General features: G+C 37.2%; 2 protein-coding genes across 4 annotated transcripts in view; one reads left to right on the plus strand and one right to left on the minus strand.

The window, feature by feature from the left end:
* Positions 1–1,766: 1,766 nt before the first annotated feature.
* Positions 1,767–19,187, plus strand: LOC110829247 (ATP-binding cassette sub-family G member 5). 2 transcript variants are annotated; one of them, XM_087358070.1, is made up of 11 exons: positions 1,769–1,983; positions 4,219–4,388; positions 5,778–5,895; positions 6,790–6,995; positions 7,229–7,373; positions 9,947–10,219; positions 11,885–12,182; positions 13,426–13,637; positions 15,226–15,364; positions 16,762–16,944; positions 17,978–19,187. In XM_087358070.1, exons 3-11 carry the CDS (start codon positions 5,808–5,810, stop codon positions 18,378–18,380), a joined length of 1,947 nt encoding a protein of 648 aa, XP_087214196.1. In that variant the 5' UTR covers positions 1,769–1,983; positions 4,219–4,388; positions 5,778–5,807; the 3' UTR covers positions 18,381–19,187. The 2 variants fall into 2 exon arrangements, with proteins under 2 accessions (XP_021918492.1, XP_087214196.1); XM_022062800.2 differs by lacking the exon at positions 4,219–4,388 and having other exon boundaries at positions 1,767–1,983.
* LOC110829251 (uncharacterized) overlaps positions 10,090–20,692 on the minus strand; it is a 40,135-nt gene continuing 29,532 nt past the window's right edge. Inside the window, exon 8 of one of the 2 annotated variants that reach the window (XM_087357864.1) lies at positions 10,090–10,217. In XM_087357864.1, coding sequence (XP_087213990.1) covers positions 10,215–10,217 — 3 coding nt within the window. In that variant the 3' untranslated portion in view covers positions 10,090–10,214. Of the gene's footprint in view, positions 10,218–12,339; positions 13,101–20,692 lie in introns of those variants that run through there. The other variant, XM_087357819.1, reaches the window with a different exon arrangement.

Consider the following 20,692-nt stretch of genomic DNA (forward strand, 5'->3'; position numbering starts at 1 on the left):
AAGTTTTCGTGGTTTTCCTCAGTCTATATAGGTCAATCTATCCACGTCTTTTTCGCGCATGTAACTTATCCAGTACAAATATCGTAGTTAAATAAACATACAATTTAAAGAATGTTTTATAAATTACATGAGCCGGGGTAGCTCAGTCAGTATAGTGACTAGCTACGGGCTGGACGGCCGGGGTTCGATCCTCGACGGGGGCAGAGGATTTTTCTTCTAGCCTCTGCGTCCAGACCGGCTCTGGGGCCCTCCCAGCCTCCTCTACAATGGGTACCGGAGTCCTTTCCCGGGGGTAAAGCCGGCCGGGGCGAGATGCTGACCACTCACCCCCATCTAGTGCCGAGGTCAAGAATGAGTATGAGCTATACCTCCTCTCACCCCAAACGCCTAAATGGCGTATAGTGGGACAAACTTTACTTTACTTTATAAATTACACTTTGAACACTTAAAGAGACAAAACTACGCGAGGGTCTTTGCCTACATTTTATGCTATAAAGGTGAGAAACTTAGGATGTATAGCGTATGACTCATATTCTTTCCGACAATTTTCCGAGGAATATCAGAATCTGTTCCACAAACACGTTCTAAGTTGTAAGTTGTAAATGTATCCTTAAAAAAGTTCGGTTTCATGCGCAGCCTTTCTTTTGTTTCAATGACTATTAATGGCTCTGGCAACTGATGACGTGTCCACTTTACTGTGTATCCACCTAGCACATCATTTATCTTATGTATTCTTTGGTCTATCTACTCTCATAATTGTTTCAATCCTAACCCGCCTGTATTACTAGACTGTGGTAAGAACAACAGCCCCATTATTAGAGTTTCGCTATTCAGTAGATAAGAATGGGTATGTATTAAGTTACCGCAAAATCGTATTTTCCAACTGCCTTATTTGGTGTTTCGCCTGCGTCCATGCTGTTGATGTGCATTTATCTCAGGCCAAAATGTATTACTGCAAAGCTGTCCGCACTACAGATATTTTACACAGTGACGAAAAATAATTTGTTTGCATTTCGTTAAATATTCAGATACAAAAGTGTTCAAATAAAAGTTACAGATCATAATGAGATCTACATCTTATGTATTACACAAAGTGTTATACTGTACCTACAAGACTCGACTTTTAGAAAATCGATAAATATCTGACCTCCCATAAAATATCGATATTCTGCGGGACCAATCAGTCGCCTAGCATAAAACACTAGTATCTTTGAAGCTTAAAATTTGTGTTAAGAAAACATTAACAGATCATATCAATCGCAGTCTTTTCTGCAAAGCATGTTTATTGTATTAATTTATCATGGATTGAGTGATCAGTGTTCAAGTTGGACGAAATACCAGTTAATAAAATCTTCTCGGGCAATCAGCCGCGTCAACTGGTTACCGTAGTAAACCAACGTTTCGGGAATCAACTCTGTCCCCATCATCAGGGTTCTGATTTACAATGGATAATATTTGAAGAGAATATAAATACAAATACAATTTTAAGAGTTAATTTTAAACAAATAAGCCTACAGGAAATGCATAGTATATATTTCATATACATACACATATATTGTACACATAAATACATGGACATACATATAATTATATAATCACAAACATAATATACACATGTGAATAATAATGGTGTGGAATGGACCGTAAAATGTATTTTAATGTGTTTCAGAGTTCTAATTCAGTGCATATCGAGGACAAGTGCCGGAATTCCTGCAACCCGACACACACTACTACAGAATAATGATGGTAGAATGTCTATCCTTCTAAGTTCCTTGACCTAACTGGTCGTGAAGGGAGTCTCATTATCCCGTCAGTTTTCCCACAGAATGTCGCGGATTTGGCATGAAACAGTGTCAACAGCAGTGATTCCAAAAAGCAAGTTTACGTAAGAACTTAACTGGTAAACATTTCTGTCCAGTGAAATCCATCATGATTGGAAATGAATATTCCTTGGAGCTGTGCAACGTTTTTCATACAGGCCAGGTAAGTGTTACAACACGACTTCGCGTTCTGTTACTTCGTACAGTATTATTCTCACAGGCTGGGCTCTTTTGACGTATTACTTATGCAGGGATGATAATGGATATGTCTAATTCTAGAGAAAGCTCATTTAAAAATATGAACACAGCTCAAAATTAAGTTGTCTTGACGGAAGAAAGGTTAGTGATTTGTTATGTAGCCATAAAAAAACGACAATGTAACCCATTCTTATGGCAGCAACTTCACTGCTGTTCCAAAACGACTCGTATGTACGGCCAAACTGATTAAGGGAATGTCACAAGACACACACTTTTCATAAAGCAATTTTATGACCGAGTAACTAACGATGCTGTCCATGTCAGTGGTCACGTTCTTAACAGTGTTGCCGGACAGCCTAAAAACCTTGCGTGTGTGCAGTATGTACTACCTACTACACACTGTGAGTGGAAAAATAAATTTTCTACACCAAAGTCAGTTATTAGTTGGTTGCTGAACACGCATGTAGTCAACAGGAGAGATATAATAATAGTTTACCCACATGTATTTTATTTTATGATCTCCATGGAGATGTGAATCTGTGTGTATATAATTCGTAACTACAAGTGTCTGCTTGGATCAGGCTGTCGCGGACAGGATTTTAATTAACTCGTATGTGTAAGTGAATGTCTTGAAAACAAAATCTTCTGACACCTAATAATCCAATTTGCATTGCACTATTCATGGGAACTACACCTGACATACATCCAGATATTATCATCGCACACAGAATAAGAACGAACACAAAAAAACTGCCTCCGTCTTTGTGTCCTGTTTGACTAGTAGGCCCGTATTACCATAGTTAAAAACATTTTTCGTTCCACGATACAGAAGTCTACTTTTATCAACGCGTCATTAACATGATAATGCCCAATAGCGGAATTTCACAGCTTTTGAAAGTCTGATAACATACCCATACCAGGGCGAGGTTTATTATCGGCTGAGTGGTAGTACAGCTGCGTTGGTACTTTCATCCATTCACGATTTCAGTCAGCGGAAAACGCATACATAATTCTGTATATAGTTTAATGATGACACATTGGCGTCTGGAAAAGGAGGGGAGACGAAGAGTATGTGCTGTTCTAAGGAAAGGGAGATGCCAACCCCAATGTTGTGCCCATGAAGATCCCATATTGAGATTGTACTGTACACACGAGTTGGCAGTATGCTCACTTAAAATAATGTTTCTGATGTCCTACGCTTAGTTCTGCCCAAATTTTAATCTACGAAGTTTGCTAGTTTTAAAACACTTTGGTTACCAGTTGCTAGTTTTCACCTTCAAAAATGTCTTTTGTGAACAAAATTTGGACAAAACGACTGCAATTACCAATAGGTTATAACTCCAAAATACCTGTAATTAGATGCACAATAAAGCTTCAAAGTAATGATCCGGCCCTAACCAACGTAACAATCAAATATCAAAAAAGTTTTCTTCCATGTGGAATTTGTATTACATAGAGCTGCATTGCGTTAAGACTGTACTGGGTTCCCTAGAGGGGTGCGGGGCCCAGGACGAAGCAGTTTCTGCGCCCCTCCTTAAAATAATTACAAGTAGAAAAATTTCTAATCTGGTAAACTGCGTTTAATATTACTGGCGCCAAGTCTCATCTCTGTTCTTGGATCATAGTCAAGTTAGTATAACTTAATATGCTTCATAATGCAACTCACCCTTCACGATCGCCCTGCTTACACGAAATCGAGCTGTCTCGATTTCCATGCTGCAAATTCTGCTATGGGAGATTATTGCAGTCATTACTCAGCAACGCTTCTTTCTAGATGGACAAGACACACAGCCTTTCTTGGGTCACAGTTGTCCTGAAATAATATTAATAATCTTACATTTAGAAAAACTTTGCCTTCCTGAAACCTCAGCAGTTCTAACGCTGCAGTGTGCACATCTGCGTTAGTTCACAGTGGTCACTACATAACACGTTGTCACTACCAGTAGTCTGCAAACAGCTGATGTACATGTCTCAGAACCAAGTGTCTTGAATCGCAGCTTTTATTAGAAGTCGTCACAATGCCTTTACACTTCGCTGCCATCTTGTTGGGAAAAAATGGTGAGTCTGTCACCTCGCTGCCAAGTAAAGAAAAATTAAAAGTGTGTTCTGTTTAGAGTACACTGACATTGCAGAGATGTTCTTCACTTTGGTCATTGCATTGATGTGATCTGAGGTCATTTTCACATTACTGTCACGCTAGGTCATGCAGTTTGAGTACCCCCACAGGAACGTTGACCTCCGACAAGCGGACAGGCAGATGGACATGGAAAAGCCCACAAGGTGTTCTTCGCTGATGCTATAGCATGAAGAACAGCTAAAAAGGGAAATGTGGAATCAAGTCGTATCTCACTTGGCATCAGTAACACAACTGTAACTTTTGCAGATTAATTATTTTTATTTGTATGGATTGGATGACACTTATTAAACTAATAATGTAATAATCTCCCACTTGGTTTCGAATTATATTCATATTATTGTTTAATCTGATAGAATCCTGTAGAACAGTAAAATTCTGGAATTATTTTAACACATGTCTGGGTGATTATTGAAACAAAATGTTATTCCAGTACTCGGCACCCATGGTCAGTCGCAACAAAACTCAATAAAGACCAAAAATTACAAAAATTTTCTTGGTGCATATGAATGAGAATTCAAACAACATGATGAAGCATCACAGCTGTTGCCATTACCAGTCAGTTTGGTATTGCTTTTTTAAAATTCTAGGTTGGATGCATAACAAATATGTACCGGAAACTAAGCACAAGCATGTGACGAAGCAACTCATGTTCAATATCTGTAATAGATAAAAGAAATATTCTCCATCTCTACAAAACTTTGGTGCTCAGTGCAGAAGGATTCACTGGAAATTTGGCACTGTATAATGATTTGTTCTTGAGTTTGCAAATTTAACTCAGTCTTCTATCTTTATTTCTGATCCATTTTTGTATTTTTATGCCACATTTTTACTTCTCAGGGTGTTACTGTGCACAAAATATTTCGTACATCTTAATGTCAATGCTCGAGGACCAGGGCAGCCCTGTTGGGGTCCTCCCATTTTCTTCTTCCATCTGCTGCAAACATCTTTTCTTTATTTCACTTTATGTAATTTAATGCTGTTAATTATTAGAGGTACCTTTATTTTAACATTTTACATGCAAACAGGTCTAATTAATTTTTTCCACCACTGGCCTTGAATGAGACGTGCCAGACATTAAAAGCCCGAATTAGAAAATAAACTCCATAATAACTGTAGAAATTGACTTAATTCTGTTTAATATTTTCTTGATCAAATAAAACTTTTGACACATTTTAATCTTAATTTGAATTGTGGTTTTCTAAGTGTTAGACAGTTCTTGTAGGTGGTTACCAACCATCTTCATAGTAACCTGAAATGTTGTATGTGATTTTTTAAGCTAAGCTGAAGGAAAACTGTCAAGAAATGTTAATCTGTTAAATGACACATCTTTGTCAAAATCCTTCAGACTAATAATATGTGTGGTTTGTGATTGACAGTACTACTACACTTGGAATTGATATTTGCTGTACTTGTGGTTTATTATTATCAGAACTGCAATTACTTTTTTATTCAGTCTAAACTGCTTATCACAACGATTGCTACAAACATCTGTCATCTTGAAGATTGCTGTCTTCTGGGTTGTTATGCCGCGTACTACGTGGCGTAACAACCCAGAAGACAGCAATATTCATACCCACCGCTGTGAAAACCTCAAATCCTAAATCTGTCATCTTGTTTTTAAGGTGGAGCCTGGAACGTGTTTGCAGCGACTGATGGGAAGTGTGAAGACTGGAGTAATTCTTAAAGATGTGTCCCTATTAGTCCATGGAGGTGAAGTCCTTGCCATACTGGGTTCAAAAGGTGAATGACGTAATTTTGCCTCTTGTACAGATAAAGTACTACATATAAAACTTTTCTTTCTTGATTAATGAATTATAACAATTGGTATACTTTGAGAACTCTAAGAAGTGACCCATTTTTATTAATTGAGGGATTTTGAAATGACACAGGATGGAAGTCAACAGATATACACAGAACTTCTGTGGTGTGCAGAACACCCTTGCAGTTCACTATTCATCAAAACTCCTGTAAACAGGAAAACTGCAATGCATAAAATTCAAACCTTATGTGAAAAATGGGGTTAGGGGGACCAAAGACAAAAAACATGATACTTAATATGTATAATTAATTATTATTAAACATGAAATTGCGAGTGTTGGAGATTACTGTGATAATGTCAGCTTTCCTTCCTGGAAGTTGTCAGTGTGATCAAACACAAGCCACTGACAACAAGCCCTGAGAACAAGGCACTAAAGTGAGGTAACCCAGAGAGGGGCAGAGGCCTGAGGGAATCAGTGGAAGTCTAACCCACCATGGTCAAATCACTGTCAAGGCAGAAAATGGATTTCCAGTACCCTGGAGGGCTAGGCACAAGATAGAAGGTCCAAGTGGGCAGAGCTCCACAAACAGGATGGGCGCAGAGGATTTTTTCTCTAGCCTCTACATTCAGGTCGGATCTGGGGCCCATCCAGCCTCCTATCCAATGGGCACCAGCAGGGTCCTTTCCCGGGGGTAAAGCGTGGCTGGGGCATGATGCTGACCACTAACCCCCATCTAGTGCCAAGGTCAAGAATGAATATGTGCTATAACTCCTCTCCCCCAAGCGCCTACATGGCGTATAGTGGGACAGCTTTACTATTGTGTACATGTAATGCATTTTATGAAGTGATTAAGTTGTCTTAATACCCATTTTAGGTAGTGGAAAGAGGGCTCTGTTGGAAGTAATATCTCGTCGTGCACAAGGCCCCACGAGAGGACAAATCCTACTGAATGGTGCCCCCATGTCCTTACAACTGTTTCAGCAGAACTGCGGTTACGTCACTCACAAGTGTGATCTCCTGCCCGGACTCACAGTTCAGCAAACACTGCATTATGCTGCTCATCTCACAATTGGTTCAAAGGTTCCTATTTGTGTGTATTGCTAACTTTATTTACACTAACATTTGCTCTGTTGATGTTAAAGTGACATGCATGACAAATCTGAGAAAACCAAGAAGGGATTCATCTTACAGTGCTTACCAAAAGTAGGTGACACAGAAGTGTTGTTTAAAACCTATGAAAAGACTTGCATATTTAATTGTAGTTAAACACCAGTTTTCATATAATTTCTTGTAAAGGTGAACTTGCTTTACAGGTATCACGGTATGTAAAAAGATCGAGAATGAAACAAGTGATGGCTGACTTGGCATTAACCCAGGTGGCTAACAGAGCAGTTGGTGACCTGACACAAAGTGAATATCGAAGACTTATGATTGGTGTTCAACTTGTAAGGGACCCAGGTATTATGGAGCATTATATTTTTTGTTTAGAATAACGCAAACTATGTTATCAGGTAACATCTATATAATCGGGTGGACTGATTAATTGATTACGTGACTAACTTAATGAAAATGGGATAGAAATGAGAGGCGCATCAGTGATCCATGCACTGGTACCAGTGATCTGTTGCACCTCCTGTCTAATTATCCCTCACGCAGTCATACACTTTGAACAGAGATCGTCAGTCTGCTGTTGGGTAAGCCATTAGTATGCGAGCTTAGTGTTTTTTGAGGTTAAGATTTCTATTGAAGAGTTTAAAAGATATGATCGCAAAGTATTGATCAAAGTCTGGCTAAATTGTTGAAGCAGGACGTAACACATTAAATTCAGAGATCCACAGTGTATTAATCCTTTGAAATCAAAGCTCATATAAATATTTAACAGATCAGTCCATACTGCAAATAAAACACAACACTTCACCATTAAAAAGATAAACTGGTTAATGCTGTTTAAGGAAATAATTGCTGTTTACTCTGAGAACCATAGAAGACCCATAAATAAACTCTGTGGAGATTAAAGCAGTTGGTACAGATAACTACCACTTTGAGTGGAGCAGTGGAAGAAATATATTCTTATACCTATTTACAAGAAAGATGATAAAACTGATTGTAGTAATTATCGTGCAATATCACGGTTACCAGCTACATATAAAATGTTATTCAACATTCTTCTGTCAAAGTTAACTCCATTAACAGACAAAATTATTGAGGGTCATCTGCATAGAGTGTGACAATATAAATCAACAAATGATCAAGTATTTTGAATTCATAAAATACTGGAAGAAAAGTAGGAGTACAATGGGATCGTACATCAACTGTTTATAGAATATGCCATTAGGAAGGTCCAAGAAAATGGGGGAATAGAACTGAGTGGAACACATCAGCTTTTTGTGTGCACTGATAATGTTAATTTATTAAGTAAAAACATAAATGTCACAAAGTGAAACACAGAACTCTGTTAGATGCTAGTAAGGGAGTTGGTCTAAAAGTAAACAAAGTACATATTTATTCACATCGTTATCATACTGCAGGATAAAGTCAGGGCAGACATGTACCCGATGATGGATGGATAGTCTCCAAAAGTAACACCGTATTTACATGGCTAATCACCCAAGAAGTCTTCAGTGCATGAGTATCACTGTGTTTATATACAGCGCCCTCTCTCCCACAAAAGAATAACATTTGTTGATAGACAAACAGCAGATAGAAACAGGAAGTTGAAGAGAAGAGTTATGACGACCCTCTGTAATTGACGATATAACTGATCAGTTAGACTTAAAGAAGACGACAGTCAAAAATGCCCTAAGCAAACAACACTGTTTCTTGGATTACAAATTGCAGTTGTGAAAAATTAAGCTAAGGAGGCCTTTGCATAAGAAGCAGTTTTCCTGCTACATGAGTCAGAACAGAATCTGTGGTTTCTCCAAATAATTACTTTCAGCGATGAGGCCGCTTTCCATACCTCAAGGAATGGCCACAGGTATAATTGTAAGGATATTGAATCGGAATCAGCGAACAACAGCATGGAGCCGTAGGGTGAATGTGTGGTTTGGAGTAACACATAACCAAGTTGTGTGGCATAAAAATGTGCCTATTAGCTTTGCCTTTTCTACCTGTCCACATGTAACAACCTGAGAACAGCTGAATTGGTTTCAATGACGTTTGATATTGAATTATTTTACTAAAATTTATTGATGGGTTACAATTTTGGTGAAAAATTGACAGTAGTGGGCACTTTATATGAAGACTTCCATGCGTTTCTGTGTACACAATTGACTGAAGGTATCTTGATTACCATGGTTACATGCGGAATACTTAAAACCCAAACAATTCTGATGTCATTGATGCCATTCAAAGGTAAAATTCTTGCCGATGCTCCAGAATAGTACATTTCGTAACATGTTCTTTGTAGAATTGAATGTGACAACAAACATTTTCTTGGGCATACTGGGAAATGATGGGTTATTCTAAACTATCTTAACAGCTTCACGGAGCTCCACTTCATTATGCAGATTTAATCCATGAATGAATAAATGAGTATTTTTCATAGTGCACCCAAATATTTTGGAAAGCTTAGTGCCTTGATCACCAGCCTATACTCCATTAGGCTGTGAATTGTGTTAAACATATGGTACAGACAGTCAGAATCAATTATTTGGACCATTTAAAGCAAGGAATCAGCGGCACAGGTCAATTTGTAACTTCAGATGTTCTTACTCCGTTGTGGTAAGACTCTGAATGACAGTTGAATGGCTGGAGAAAGATACACGGGCTGACATTGAACTATCTAACAAAGCAAACTACCAGTGTTTGTCTTTCATTCACTGTTAAGACAAAGCAAAGCACAACACATTTCAGGCTCACTATATGTAAACAAAGACATTACATGCTAAAGTAATGTCTGAATATACTGTAATTTTATTCTGAATTGGTCACAGTTACACAAGCTTCATATATTAAATCTACTTGGAAAAGTCACAAAATATAAAACAGGCTCTATATATTGAACTCTGAACAGTGATTTCACATTTCAGTTGTGCTTCTGTTAGACGAGCCAACATGGGATCTGGATCCTCTGAATACATACCTAGTTATCTCGATTCTTTCAAACCATGCACGGAAGTATGGGCGAACGGTGGTACTGACTATGGAGAAGCCACGGTCAGATGTGTTTCCATTCTTGGACCGCGTGGCATATCTTTGTCTTGGAGATGTTGTTTATACTGGTGGTACAAGACTCATGTTGGACTACTTTCGGTCAATTGGATTTCCATGCCCAGAGTTAGAAAACCCCCTGATGTATTACTGTAAGTATGAAGAAAGTAACAGAAGACATATGTATCATATTTGAAAGCAACTGGATCAGTAATTCTTAAAATAATGTGCCTGAACTGGCTGCCAGTCCAAGGAAAATATGTAAAAAAGAATCCTAACATTAAAAATTTATGATAAAAGATTCAATTCATACTGCAGTGGAGATCATATGATATACTTACTTAACTGAAAAATATGGCAATTAAACAAAGGAAATTTGGTGGACTCATAACCAAAGTTACAGCATGACAGTGTTACTTAAGATGGCTGTTATCTGGGATGTTGCACTGTATAGTCTACTCAAAGTTTACCACATTTCAGGGGTGCTTGCAGCCTCCATCATCATCATTGCCCTGATGATGGAGGCAGAAAGCACCTCTGAAACGTCAGTAAACTTCAACAAGACTGCACGGCACAACAATTCAAAAGACAGCCATCTTTATGTTTACCACTGCGAAAATCTGAAATCTCACATACATATTGTTATTTGTTTCTGTGGTTTGGTGATTCATGTTATTGTTGCAAGACTGATGGAATGAGTGACAGCATATGGATTGATATGGATCATGGATGTAGCAGCAGTAGTAGTAGCAGTGGCAGTAGGAATAACTGGTTTTGACCTTTCCATTGAAATTTACAGATACCTGCATCAGCTCCTAGTAAGATGTGGTCTAAAGATATAACTCAGTAAGAGTTGGAAGAAAAAATAAAACCACTCAGCCCTTGTGTATAGAAGAGGCATGGAAGCCACTCTACCAATTACTTGATTAAGAACAAGTTCTTCCAACTTGTATTTCATGTAAACAATTGATATTAACAGACAAGGTTACCAAACACAAAGAATTCCTCAACAGTTTAGCCCTTCCATATGCTTTTGTCATTCACATAATACAAGCGTTATCTTCGCACACTTGAAAACAGCTGACGATATTCTTTGTATAAATTCAGCCTTTAAGTTTACTGAAGGAAGTCAATACCCTATTCTAACGAATTAAATGTTTTTCAGCTGTCATCCTCCATTAAGGTTAAGCTGACTCTGTGTATGGTGTCACAGAGTGAAAAGTGACATTAAAATAACACACATAAAACAAGACCTGTATACCATGCTTAGGTAGAAAACCATCATCACTGTGACATGTATGTAGCGTATTAATTCTTCTTGGACAGTCAGACTTCATTGTATATGATTACAATAGAAACTTCAGATTTTAACTGAATACACTGGTACAATAGAAGCTGGGCTGGAAGACTGGGGTTTGATCCCTGATGGGGGCAGAGGATTTTTCCTCTAGCCTGTGTCCAGACCGGCTCTGGGGCCCACCCAGCCTCCTCTACAGTGGGTACCGGCATCCTTCCCCAGGGATAAAGTGTGGCTGGGGCATGATGCTGACCACTCACCCCCATCTAGTGATGAGGTCAAGAATAAGTAGGAGCTACATCTCCACTCCCCCCAAGCACCTGCATAGGCATGTAGCGGGACAGCTTTACTATTTTACCCTGGTACAATACTTTAAATTAAAACCACAAACTTGTAGTACTTGAATAATATATATCAATGTTACTAGGGCCATGGAAAACTAAGGACCATGATAGGTACCATATACAAATGTAATCACAAATTAGTAACCTAATCTGACAGCAAGATTTCATGTTTGCAGTGTGCCTTTCTACAGTCGATCGGCGATCAAGGGAACGTTTCATTGAATCTAATCATCAGATAGCAGCTCTTGTAGAGAAGTTTAAGTTGGAGGGTGGTCCTTTCCGACGTAAAACTTCTACAATAGCTCCTGGAGGAGTGCAGATCATAGATCCAGCAACAGATCCGATGGCAGTCCACAATATGGGGGTCCCAACTGTTGTTGGTGGATCTACAACACCTTCACTAGCCAATAACAAGGTTCCACTCTCTGCTTTTGGAAGACCCAATGCATTCACAGTAGCCTTCACTCTATATATGTAAGACTGTGCTATCTGCCATTTTGTTTTATTTAACACTCCAGTTTTCTCAGCAGATGAAGGAGATGGGCAAAAAATCTTGGGTTATAAATTGTCAGGAAGTATGAGAAAACAAAATATGGTCTATCACTATGATGGATAAATATAAACAAATACATGAGTACAAAATTGTTGCATTATCTTTGCATTTTACAAGTTAAGAAAAATAAAGTGTTCTATAAGAGACACATTTTTTGAAACAGTTTAGTGTATGTTGAATTATTCTGGATCATGAACCAAGAAAATTCAGTCAAAAGCATTACACATTAAAAAGATACAAACACAAAGTTGGCTATCTTCTGGGTTGTGCTAGAATCTAGAACACAGCAAACAATCTTCATACTCACTGCCATGAGAATCTCAAATCTGACAAGGATACTAAAATATAAAATTGTGCATACAAACAAAACTGTTTACACATTGAATAACACTTTGTGCCAAATGCATTTTGACCTCAAGAAGTCATCATCAGTGGCAAAAACATTAATTCATTGGTCTGTCTATTAGAATCATATAATTTATGAAACGATGGTTTGTTATAAAGCACTGCGAAAGGTTGTACTTTTTAAAACTATACTTCATGTAATACAACACTGAATGTTTAATTGCACATGAGTTAGTGTATTATCTAAATTGAGTTACTCAGCTTAATGTCCACTGGCCCAAGTTTTACTTGAGGTTTCCGTTGTTGGTCTACGGCAAAGACAACGCAACCATGGCTCACCGTAGACCATTTCTTCGGATTCCATGCTGAGACAGTAGTAGAGTTAAATTTTTCTTGATTTATTTCTAACAAAATACTTAGGTGGCTGTCTTCTGGGTTGTTGCTCCATGTAGTCGGGTAGAATTTAACTGATGTTTCAGACATAAATGGTGCCTCTGAAACCCAGAAGACTGCCATCTAAATACTTGCTTCTGTGAGAACCTGAAGTTGAAATATGCATTGCCCAAGTTTATCCCCATTCTATTCTAAATGGAAATGCTAATTGTGTAGTTGCATCATTCAATATTTTCTGTGGAAAATGATAATCAGTATTGCTAAATAAAGCACAACAAATACATATTCATTATAAATCTCCATATCATACTGACTGTGGCCTTTAGAGCAGTTTCCATAGAGAATTCTTTTATGGCACTTTCATTATTTCCTACATGTTTCAGTATTCTCATATAATTCCAGTGTCATCACGTGCTTTTATTCCAGGAGGAACCTAGCAGCTACTTTCAACTTCCGTGTCGTGGGCTTAACTCACGTTTTCCTGCGTCTATTAGCACTTCCTGTTTTTCACTTATTGTTGTGGATATTCTATAGTGGAATGGAGGATTACCAAAGAACATTTGTCACAAGAAATGGGCTAATATTCAATTGCCTGGCTGGAGCTTATTTTGTATCCATCATCGTAACATCATCCACATGTAAGTGTTTATAATTAGTTTTACGGCAACTGTCAATATATGAAACTAAAGTTATACAAACATTTCACCTTTATGTAATCTTGATTTATTTAAGAATGCTTTCAGTTGCTAGAGTATATAGATAAAATGATGGGATTTTTAGTGCACATTTGTGAAGGATGTGAAACAAAGTGGTCACAACCTAATTTAAGGTACTACCATACAGTTTGGCTGGAGTTCAGCCTTAGATTTTACGCGGGACATCTTGAATACAAAGAAGTTTTTAACCACTTAACCATGACATATAGTCATTTTACTGTAGAATAAGTGTAATGTAACAATAATTATAATTATTCTATGATAATTTTAGTTCTACTGCATACCTTGTCAGAAAATTTACATGTCATGCTTGTAAAATTTCCTTAGTTTTGTGTTATGAAACACTTAGTGCCTTATTACAAAAATTCTCACATTGTATACGTTGCCCTTACTGGACTAGTGGTTAGCGTGCTCACTACTGGACCCCAAGGTTCGCAGGTTCAATCACAGCCAAGGTCGGTGGATTTTTAAGGGTGATAAAAATCTAACACAACTTCCTTCGAAGGGAAAGTAAAGCCGGCGGTCCCATGTTGTAGATTTACGGCATGTAAAAGAACCTTATGAGCATGATAAGAGATGTTTCGTAAGCAAAATTCTGCAGCCATTTCTCACCCAAGTCTCCTGATTTGCTGCTAGATGGCTCTGCCAGTCAAATCAGGATTGAGTAGAAATCGTGCAGAGTCAGCGCGCTTGTCACTCACTACTCATAAATGCACACTTCAAAGACAAAGAATCCTCCTAAGTGGGGAGGGGCTGAAGCAGCATAGATGATGATGATGATGATGATGACATATTGTATACTGTAGGTATCCTCTGGGTTCAGAATAGTGTTATTCACAGAAAAAGTTGGTATCATGTAAGCTGTTGCCAGTGAACATGTAGTGTTGTTCACTCTTTTTGCATGAATACAGCCTGTGTCAGTTATTGAACTATACATTATATTCACATGCACTTACTTAAAACTGGATTTATAGTAGTGTCTGAATTGTAAGCATTTTATATATGCAATTCTCCTTAATACTTAAGATATGTAAAAGTAATATTTCCAGTCTTCATCACAGACTAAGGCTTTGTATGTTCCTCAGGCATCTGACCCTCTTTCACATGATTACAAATGTGCAGCTACTGCAGAAGGTTTATGCTACAAAAGATTGTGTTAAGAAATCTATGTTTCGCTTCAAAAAATTGTTCCAATAAAGCAGTATAAAATATTTGAATTATGGCAACATAGCAGTTGCCTGGTTATGATGCTTGCTTCATATTTAGAAGATACTGGGTTCAAATCTCTGCCTAAAAACTGGGTATCCAGACAAGTTTTTCATGATTTTCCTCTGTTCTATGCACTTGGTAGGAAAGAATGTCAAATTAGTCCATGTTCACTTCCTTCCACATCTTTTACAACTGACTATTTGCTAGTCATCCTACAATTTGACACTATACACTCTGGGCTATTCATAGCATTGTCAAATGAACTGTAAATATATTTTAAATATGTCTGGTGATGCTGCAGTTCCTGCCTTCAGAACGCGGTATTATCAAGAGGCACAGGAAGGTCTTTATAGCGGGCCCCTGTTCCTTTTAAGTTACTGGCTGCTGTCTGTGCCCTTTGCTGTGGTAACTGTTGCAGCTGCAACACGCATTACATATCTGTGAGTACTTCCCATATTTATTTTCTACAAGTAACACTGATTTATGTAGTAATAAATGGTTTGAAATATTATGAACATTAAAACTGGATGAGAAATATGAAACAAACTAAAATGTGTATACGTGATTGCTGAATCAGTATGATAAATAAACCTTAAGTGAATCAGAGGACTGATGATAACTAGAAAATACTGTGCACATTACTCTTTGTAAAAAGAAGCAGTTGAACATATTTTTTTCTTCAAGAACAATTTTTAAAAGAACATAATTTTAAGAAATATAAAATGAAAGTACAAATATATTTGTAGGATTTGATGTTTTCATGGCGGTGAGTCTGATGATCTGTCTTCTGGGTTGTTGCATGGTGTAGTCTGGCAGATGTCTGCCAACGCTTCAAAGATCCATGCTGCCTCCATCATCAGGGTGATCACCCTGGAGGCAGCATGCAACAACCCACAAGACAGCAGTCATCTGCAAATATATTTCTTAAACCAGATGAACTACTGTTTATTGGGCCACCAATATAACCTCAGATGTTATGAGAGCATTATTAATTAATTAATTCAGTAATTACTGCCATTTATGCATTAAACCAAAAATGTATATTATGATACAGAAGTCAGGGCAGATTTTAAACAATCATAGGCCTACTATACAATTGAAAATATTGATGGAATGGCATTGTTTCAAGATATGTGTACTTTTATACATAAATCAATTTGTAAATCAAGTTTGTAACAATAAGAAAGAATACTGTCAACAATTTCTTTAATTGGTAACAGTATAATTTCTGACACAGAGATACAGGTGTTTCCTGATTGCATCTGTAACAAGTTTAATTATGTTTCAAACTAATTATAATAATAATCCTTTCCATACAAAATTAATTATGACACATTTAAAGTTCTTCATACCAAAGACATAAATATTTGTAGCACATATACATTTTTGTCATTGTACAGGCATGCTTGACACAATATTGTTTTATTTGGACTTTATGAACATTAGCATTCCTGGATTTTTGAGGTTATGTCATAAGACCTGAATTGTAAGCAAAATTTGGGATAGAGGAAACATGTTTTGCCTTAAAATGTACAATATACATGAAATGCAAATGCATAGTTTTGTTCTAGCTATTACATAATACAAAAAAGGTGAAACACTAATCTGCCATAATGCTGAAATGCTACTCATTAACTCCCCACAGTGAAACATAAATGTCGTTGAAATAAATTGTGTTCTGCTACACTACTTGGCCCTTTGTTTTGTCGAGGATGAGTTTTCTTATGTGTATGTATAAGATTAGCTAATTCATATTTACTGTAAAAAGTTCTCCCACTGAATAATATCTTGCTGTATTAATTACATACAGTATCTTCAAAACAATTTTTATTTTCAGGTTGACTGGACTTAACACTGTGACAGACTGGCTTTTGTTTGGAGCAGTGCAGCTTGCTTGCTACCTACTCGCACAGCAACAAACAATTGCTCTTATGTTGGTAGTGAGAAGCTCTTTCACAGCTTCAGTTGTCAGCATTTACATAACTGTTGTATACCTCATGCTCGGCAGTGGCACTTTCAGGTAAGAATGAATCTGGTCTCTGTATAGGTGACAGCACTGACATTTGACACAAAATGCAACTAAAGGGACTTCATTGATGAAATATAAATTTTACAGTTATGTAATTTGAAATTTTGAGACTTGTGTATGGAAAATTGGGTACTTGTACAATATTAAAAGAAATCAGTGGCACCTAACAAATATCAGTACTGTAAAATATTAACTATATAAAATTTTAGATAAAGTCATCCCTTACTCCAGAAATATAAATGTAACTCAGAATGAAATCAAATTGTCCAGGGGTTCTCAAATGTGTGGCCTGTGTACATTCGTTATACTTTGTTACCTTACATGATGATGAAATAGTTTCCACATGATTTAAATATTATTTTAGATTTAAGTAAATAGTTAACATTTGTTACCAAAAAATAACTGACCCACTTAACTAGTATTTTTAATAAATTTTCATGATGTTTCAATAAATTGCCTTCAACTATAACTCAGCAGCCCACAAGTTGCTAAGAAAGTGTGAATGTGGCATGCTGTTTACTTCATTTGCTAAAAAAATTGCATGCATTATCAAAACTTGTACCTGTGGAACCAGTATTCAGAAGTTTAATTCTTTTGTCTAAATTCAAGAACAGGAAGTTGTGGTGTAAAACAAAGTGCAATATAATGTGTATTATCATTACATTTCGAGATACTATATTAAGTGACAATGAAATCCCCCCCCCCCAATTCTGGGCCCCACTGGAAACTGATGTGCAGCTACAAAACATTACAAAATCCTAAGAACAGCCATAAAAGATTTTGTATTAATAGAATTTTCACAATCTGAAACAGGGACCTGTAGGAACAGCACAAATTCAGAGGGAATTTAAACAAAACTGTTGTCATTGGGGGAAGTGGTGAATTTAATTGATGAGAGGGTTACAATTTTATTTTAAAAAGATTCTTTTATAATTTACATTCACATTATTAACAGATTTTGTAGCCATATAGACTACGAATCAACTAAGAATGATGACCATAAACATATTTTTTTCTTTATCAGGGCTTTCCACAGTTTATCAGAATGGCTTCTGTACCTGACATATGCGACTCAGTCTCGCTACGCTGGAACATTCCTTAACCTGCTGATGTTTGGTAACAATAACTGGGCCAATCTGAATGGACTTCCATATGATTCTAAGACAAACTGTACCGCTCGCTTCCCACAGACCCAAGACGCTCTGATCACCGCATCATCATCATTTGTTTGTCGTTATGCTGATGGAATAGCTTATATAACTGGGCGATATGGTAGGGATGATAATGGCGATGCCCTGTCGGATATGTTGGAACTGGACCTAAACCTTGCAATAACATTCGCATTCCCGATTGCTCTTGTGATATTAAATTCGCTTTTATATCTTATTCCTTTGCCAGCTTTCATAAAAGCAAAGTTTAGAGAGTAGATTAAGTACTGACATTTATTCCATTAATTTTACCAGTACCGAACAGATACTTAGATCATCTGGGAATCCTCCTCTCATAAACACTAACAAGTATACAACTGTATGCAGGGTGAAAAAAACTGGTGTTTGCCAGAATTCTGCCCTTAAAATTTTAAACTGTACCAGTGACATGAAAGATGTCTGGGGTCAGCAACCTTTGCGTGGGTGGTTGTCTAACTGGGTGTTGATGTCATTACAGAAGATAAAAAAATCTTAAGTCATGAGATGAGCTAAAACAATATACTTTTATATAAGGTTATCATTAAAACTGTCATCTTAAATGAAAAATTAAATGACTAGAATAATATTTTGTAAAATTCACCCACATCATATTCAGAGATAAGGACTCTCAGACACATTTAACAGCTGCTCTGAAGGGTTATGAATGTACCTAAGAAGAAATCAATTAGAAATTAATGAAGCTTGTTATTTCACTGGTCGACAGATGCTGATTCTATTACTCAAGTCAAATTTGATGGCTGTGGATATTTCTACATACCCTTCTCATTCAAGTGAATATGAATTAATAAAGTTCCACCACCATGGTCCAGTGACAGAGTACTCTGAGTGAACATGGGCAGTGTCATTCTAATGCAAACTTCTGTAGTTATTTATTTCTCTATAATTTATATTTCTGTAAACATTTTTGGAACAGTGCATATAATCAGAGAGAAAGATAAGGGTATTTCAAACTCTATTAGCTATTTTATTCCAAGCAGAGAAAATAACATAAAATAATGTAATAAATACAAGTGGACCTAAAAAATATCAACATTAGTTTTTTTAGATCTGATGTGCATGCTTACAAACCATTATAATGAAAGAATAATTCAGATCACTACATTTTTCATGTTTTAGAGCCTGTTTTCTTGGCAATGTCTTCCCTTTTATCACATGTGTGTATATATATATATATATATATATGTATACATGTCATATTTAAGTGAATTTGTGGTAGGGAGTTTAAATTGAAGAAGAAAAGTTAATGTATTTACTCTTTGAAGCCTGAGGATCCTCTAAATAATGCTCACAAATACAGCTGCTACCTGAAATAAAACACGATCCCCCCCCCCCCCCCCCCACATGACCTCTGTATATTTAAAATCGCCTTCCGAATGACAACTGCAATTTGAGCCATACGATAAGAAAAATATAACAAAACTTAATGTGAAAGACACAGTAACAAAATAATGAGATTGTTACTTTCCAAACTGCGTGGATATTTGAGCACATGGAAAAGCCAAAAGACATAAAATACACTACCTGGCAGTTTAAGTGATTAAGGACACTCAAGTTTCAACACTGAGTCACCAGAAATAAGGAGAATATAACCGGTGTTTGCATCCTGCATACAACATCAAATTGGTAGCAGATTCTCTATTATTTTTAAGATGTTCCTTTGTTCTATTCACACTGAATCTAGGGGCAGACAGCGCTCCGTAATTTACACTGCCAAGGGAACTAAAATATCAAAGGTCAGGCCTTGAAATTCGCACAGGTCCAGGGTCTGTGTACGTACCCAGTTTATCGACTATTTACTCTTTACAGCCCGAGGCTCCTCTAAATAACGCTCACAAATACAGCTGCTACCTGAAATAAAACACGTCTCCATTACAATGATCAACTGGTTAATGCCGCTTAGCGAGTTAATCATTTACTGTGGGAACCACTCGAAACCCGTATGTACACTCTGTGGGCAAAATTCATTGTTACTGAATGTTAATGTTGGTGGTATACACAGTTACCACCGAGCTTCAAAGGGTTGGATGAAATATTGCGATCGAAGAACATCCACGCCTTCAGCACACCCAAGCAAGCCTACGAGAGATTTCCTTCTCCCGACAGACGGAAGAGGGTCTGATTCCGTTTCAACCCTACAGCACGCAATCGGAAGAACAGGTGCTCGGAGGCGTGACGGATAACACGGATGTGTATCACGATGTTCCACGAGAGGCGTCACAATTTGTTCTGTTCAGGAAATCAAATCAAACAGGATTTGAATCAGAGAACGTGAAGGTAAGGGACTACTTATGAGACCTATGCGCAGGTGAGGGGATAATATTAAAACGGATAAGAAACAGAAGTTTTGGACTGAGTTCAACTGTCTCCGGTACAGAAGAGTGATGGGCTCTTTTGAAAACGGTGCTGAACTTTCGGGGTTCCATAAATATCGTGGAATATGTAGATCATATGAACTACCATCAGCTTCTCAAGAAGCTATGCTCACAGAATTAGTCTCTGTGGTAGCTGACTAAACAGAAAGACAGTTTGTG

This window comes from Zootermopsis nevadensis, unplaced genomic scaffold (genome assembly GCF_977971745.1).
Source record: "Zootermopsis nevadensis isolate Lab colony 2312 unplaced genomic scaffold, Znev_1.0 Znev_ptg000001l, whole genome shotgun sequence".
Lineage (NCBI taxonomy): Eukaryota > Metazoa > Arthropoda > Insecta > Blattodea > Termopsidae > Zootermopsis > Zootermopsis nevadensis.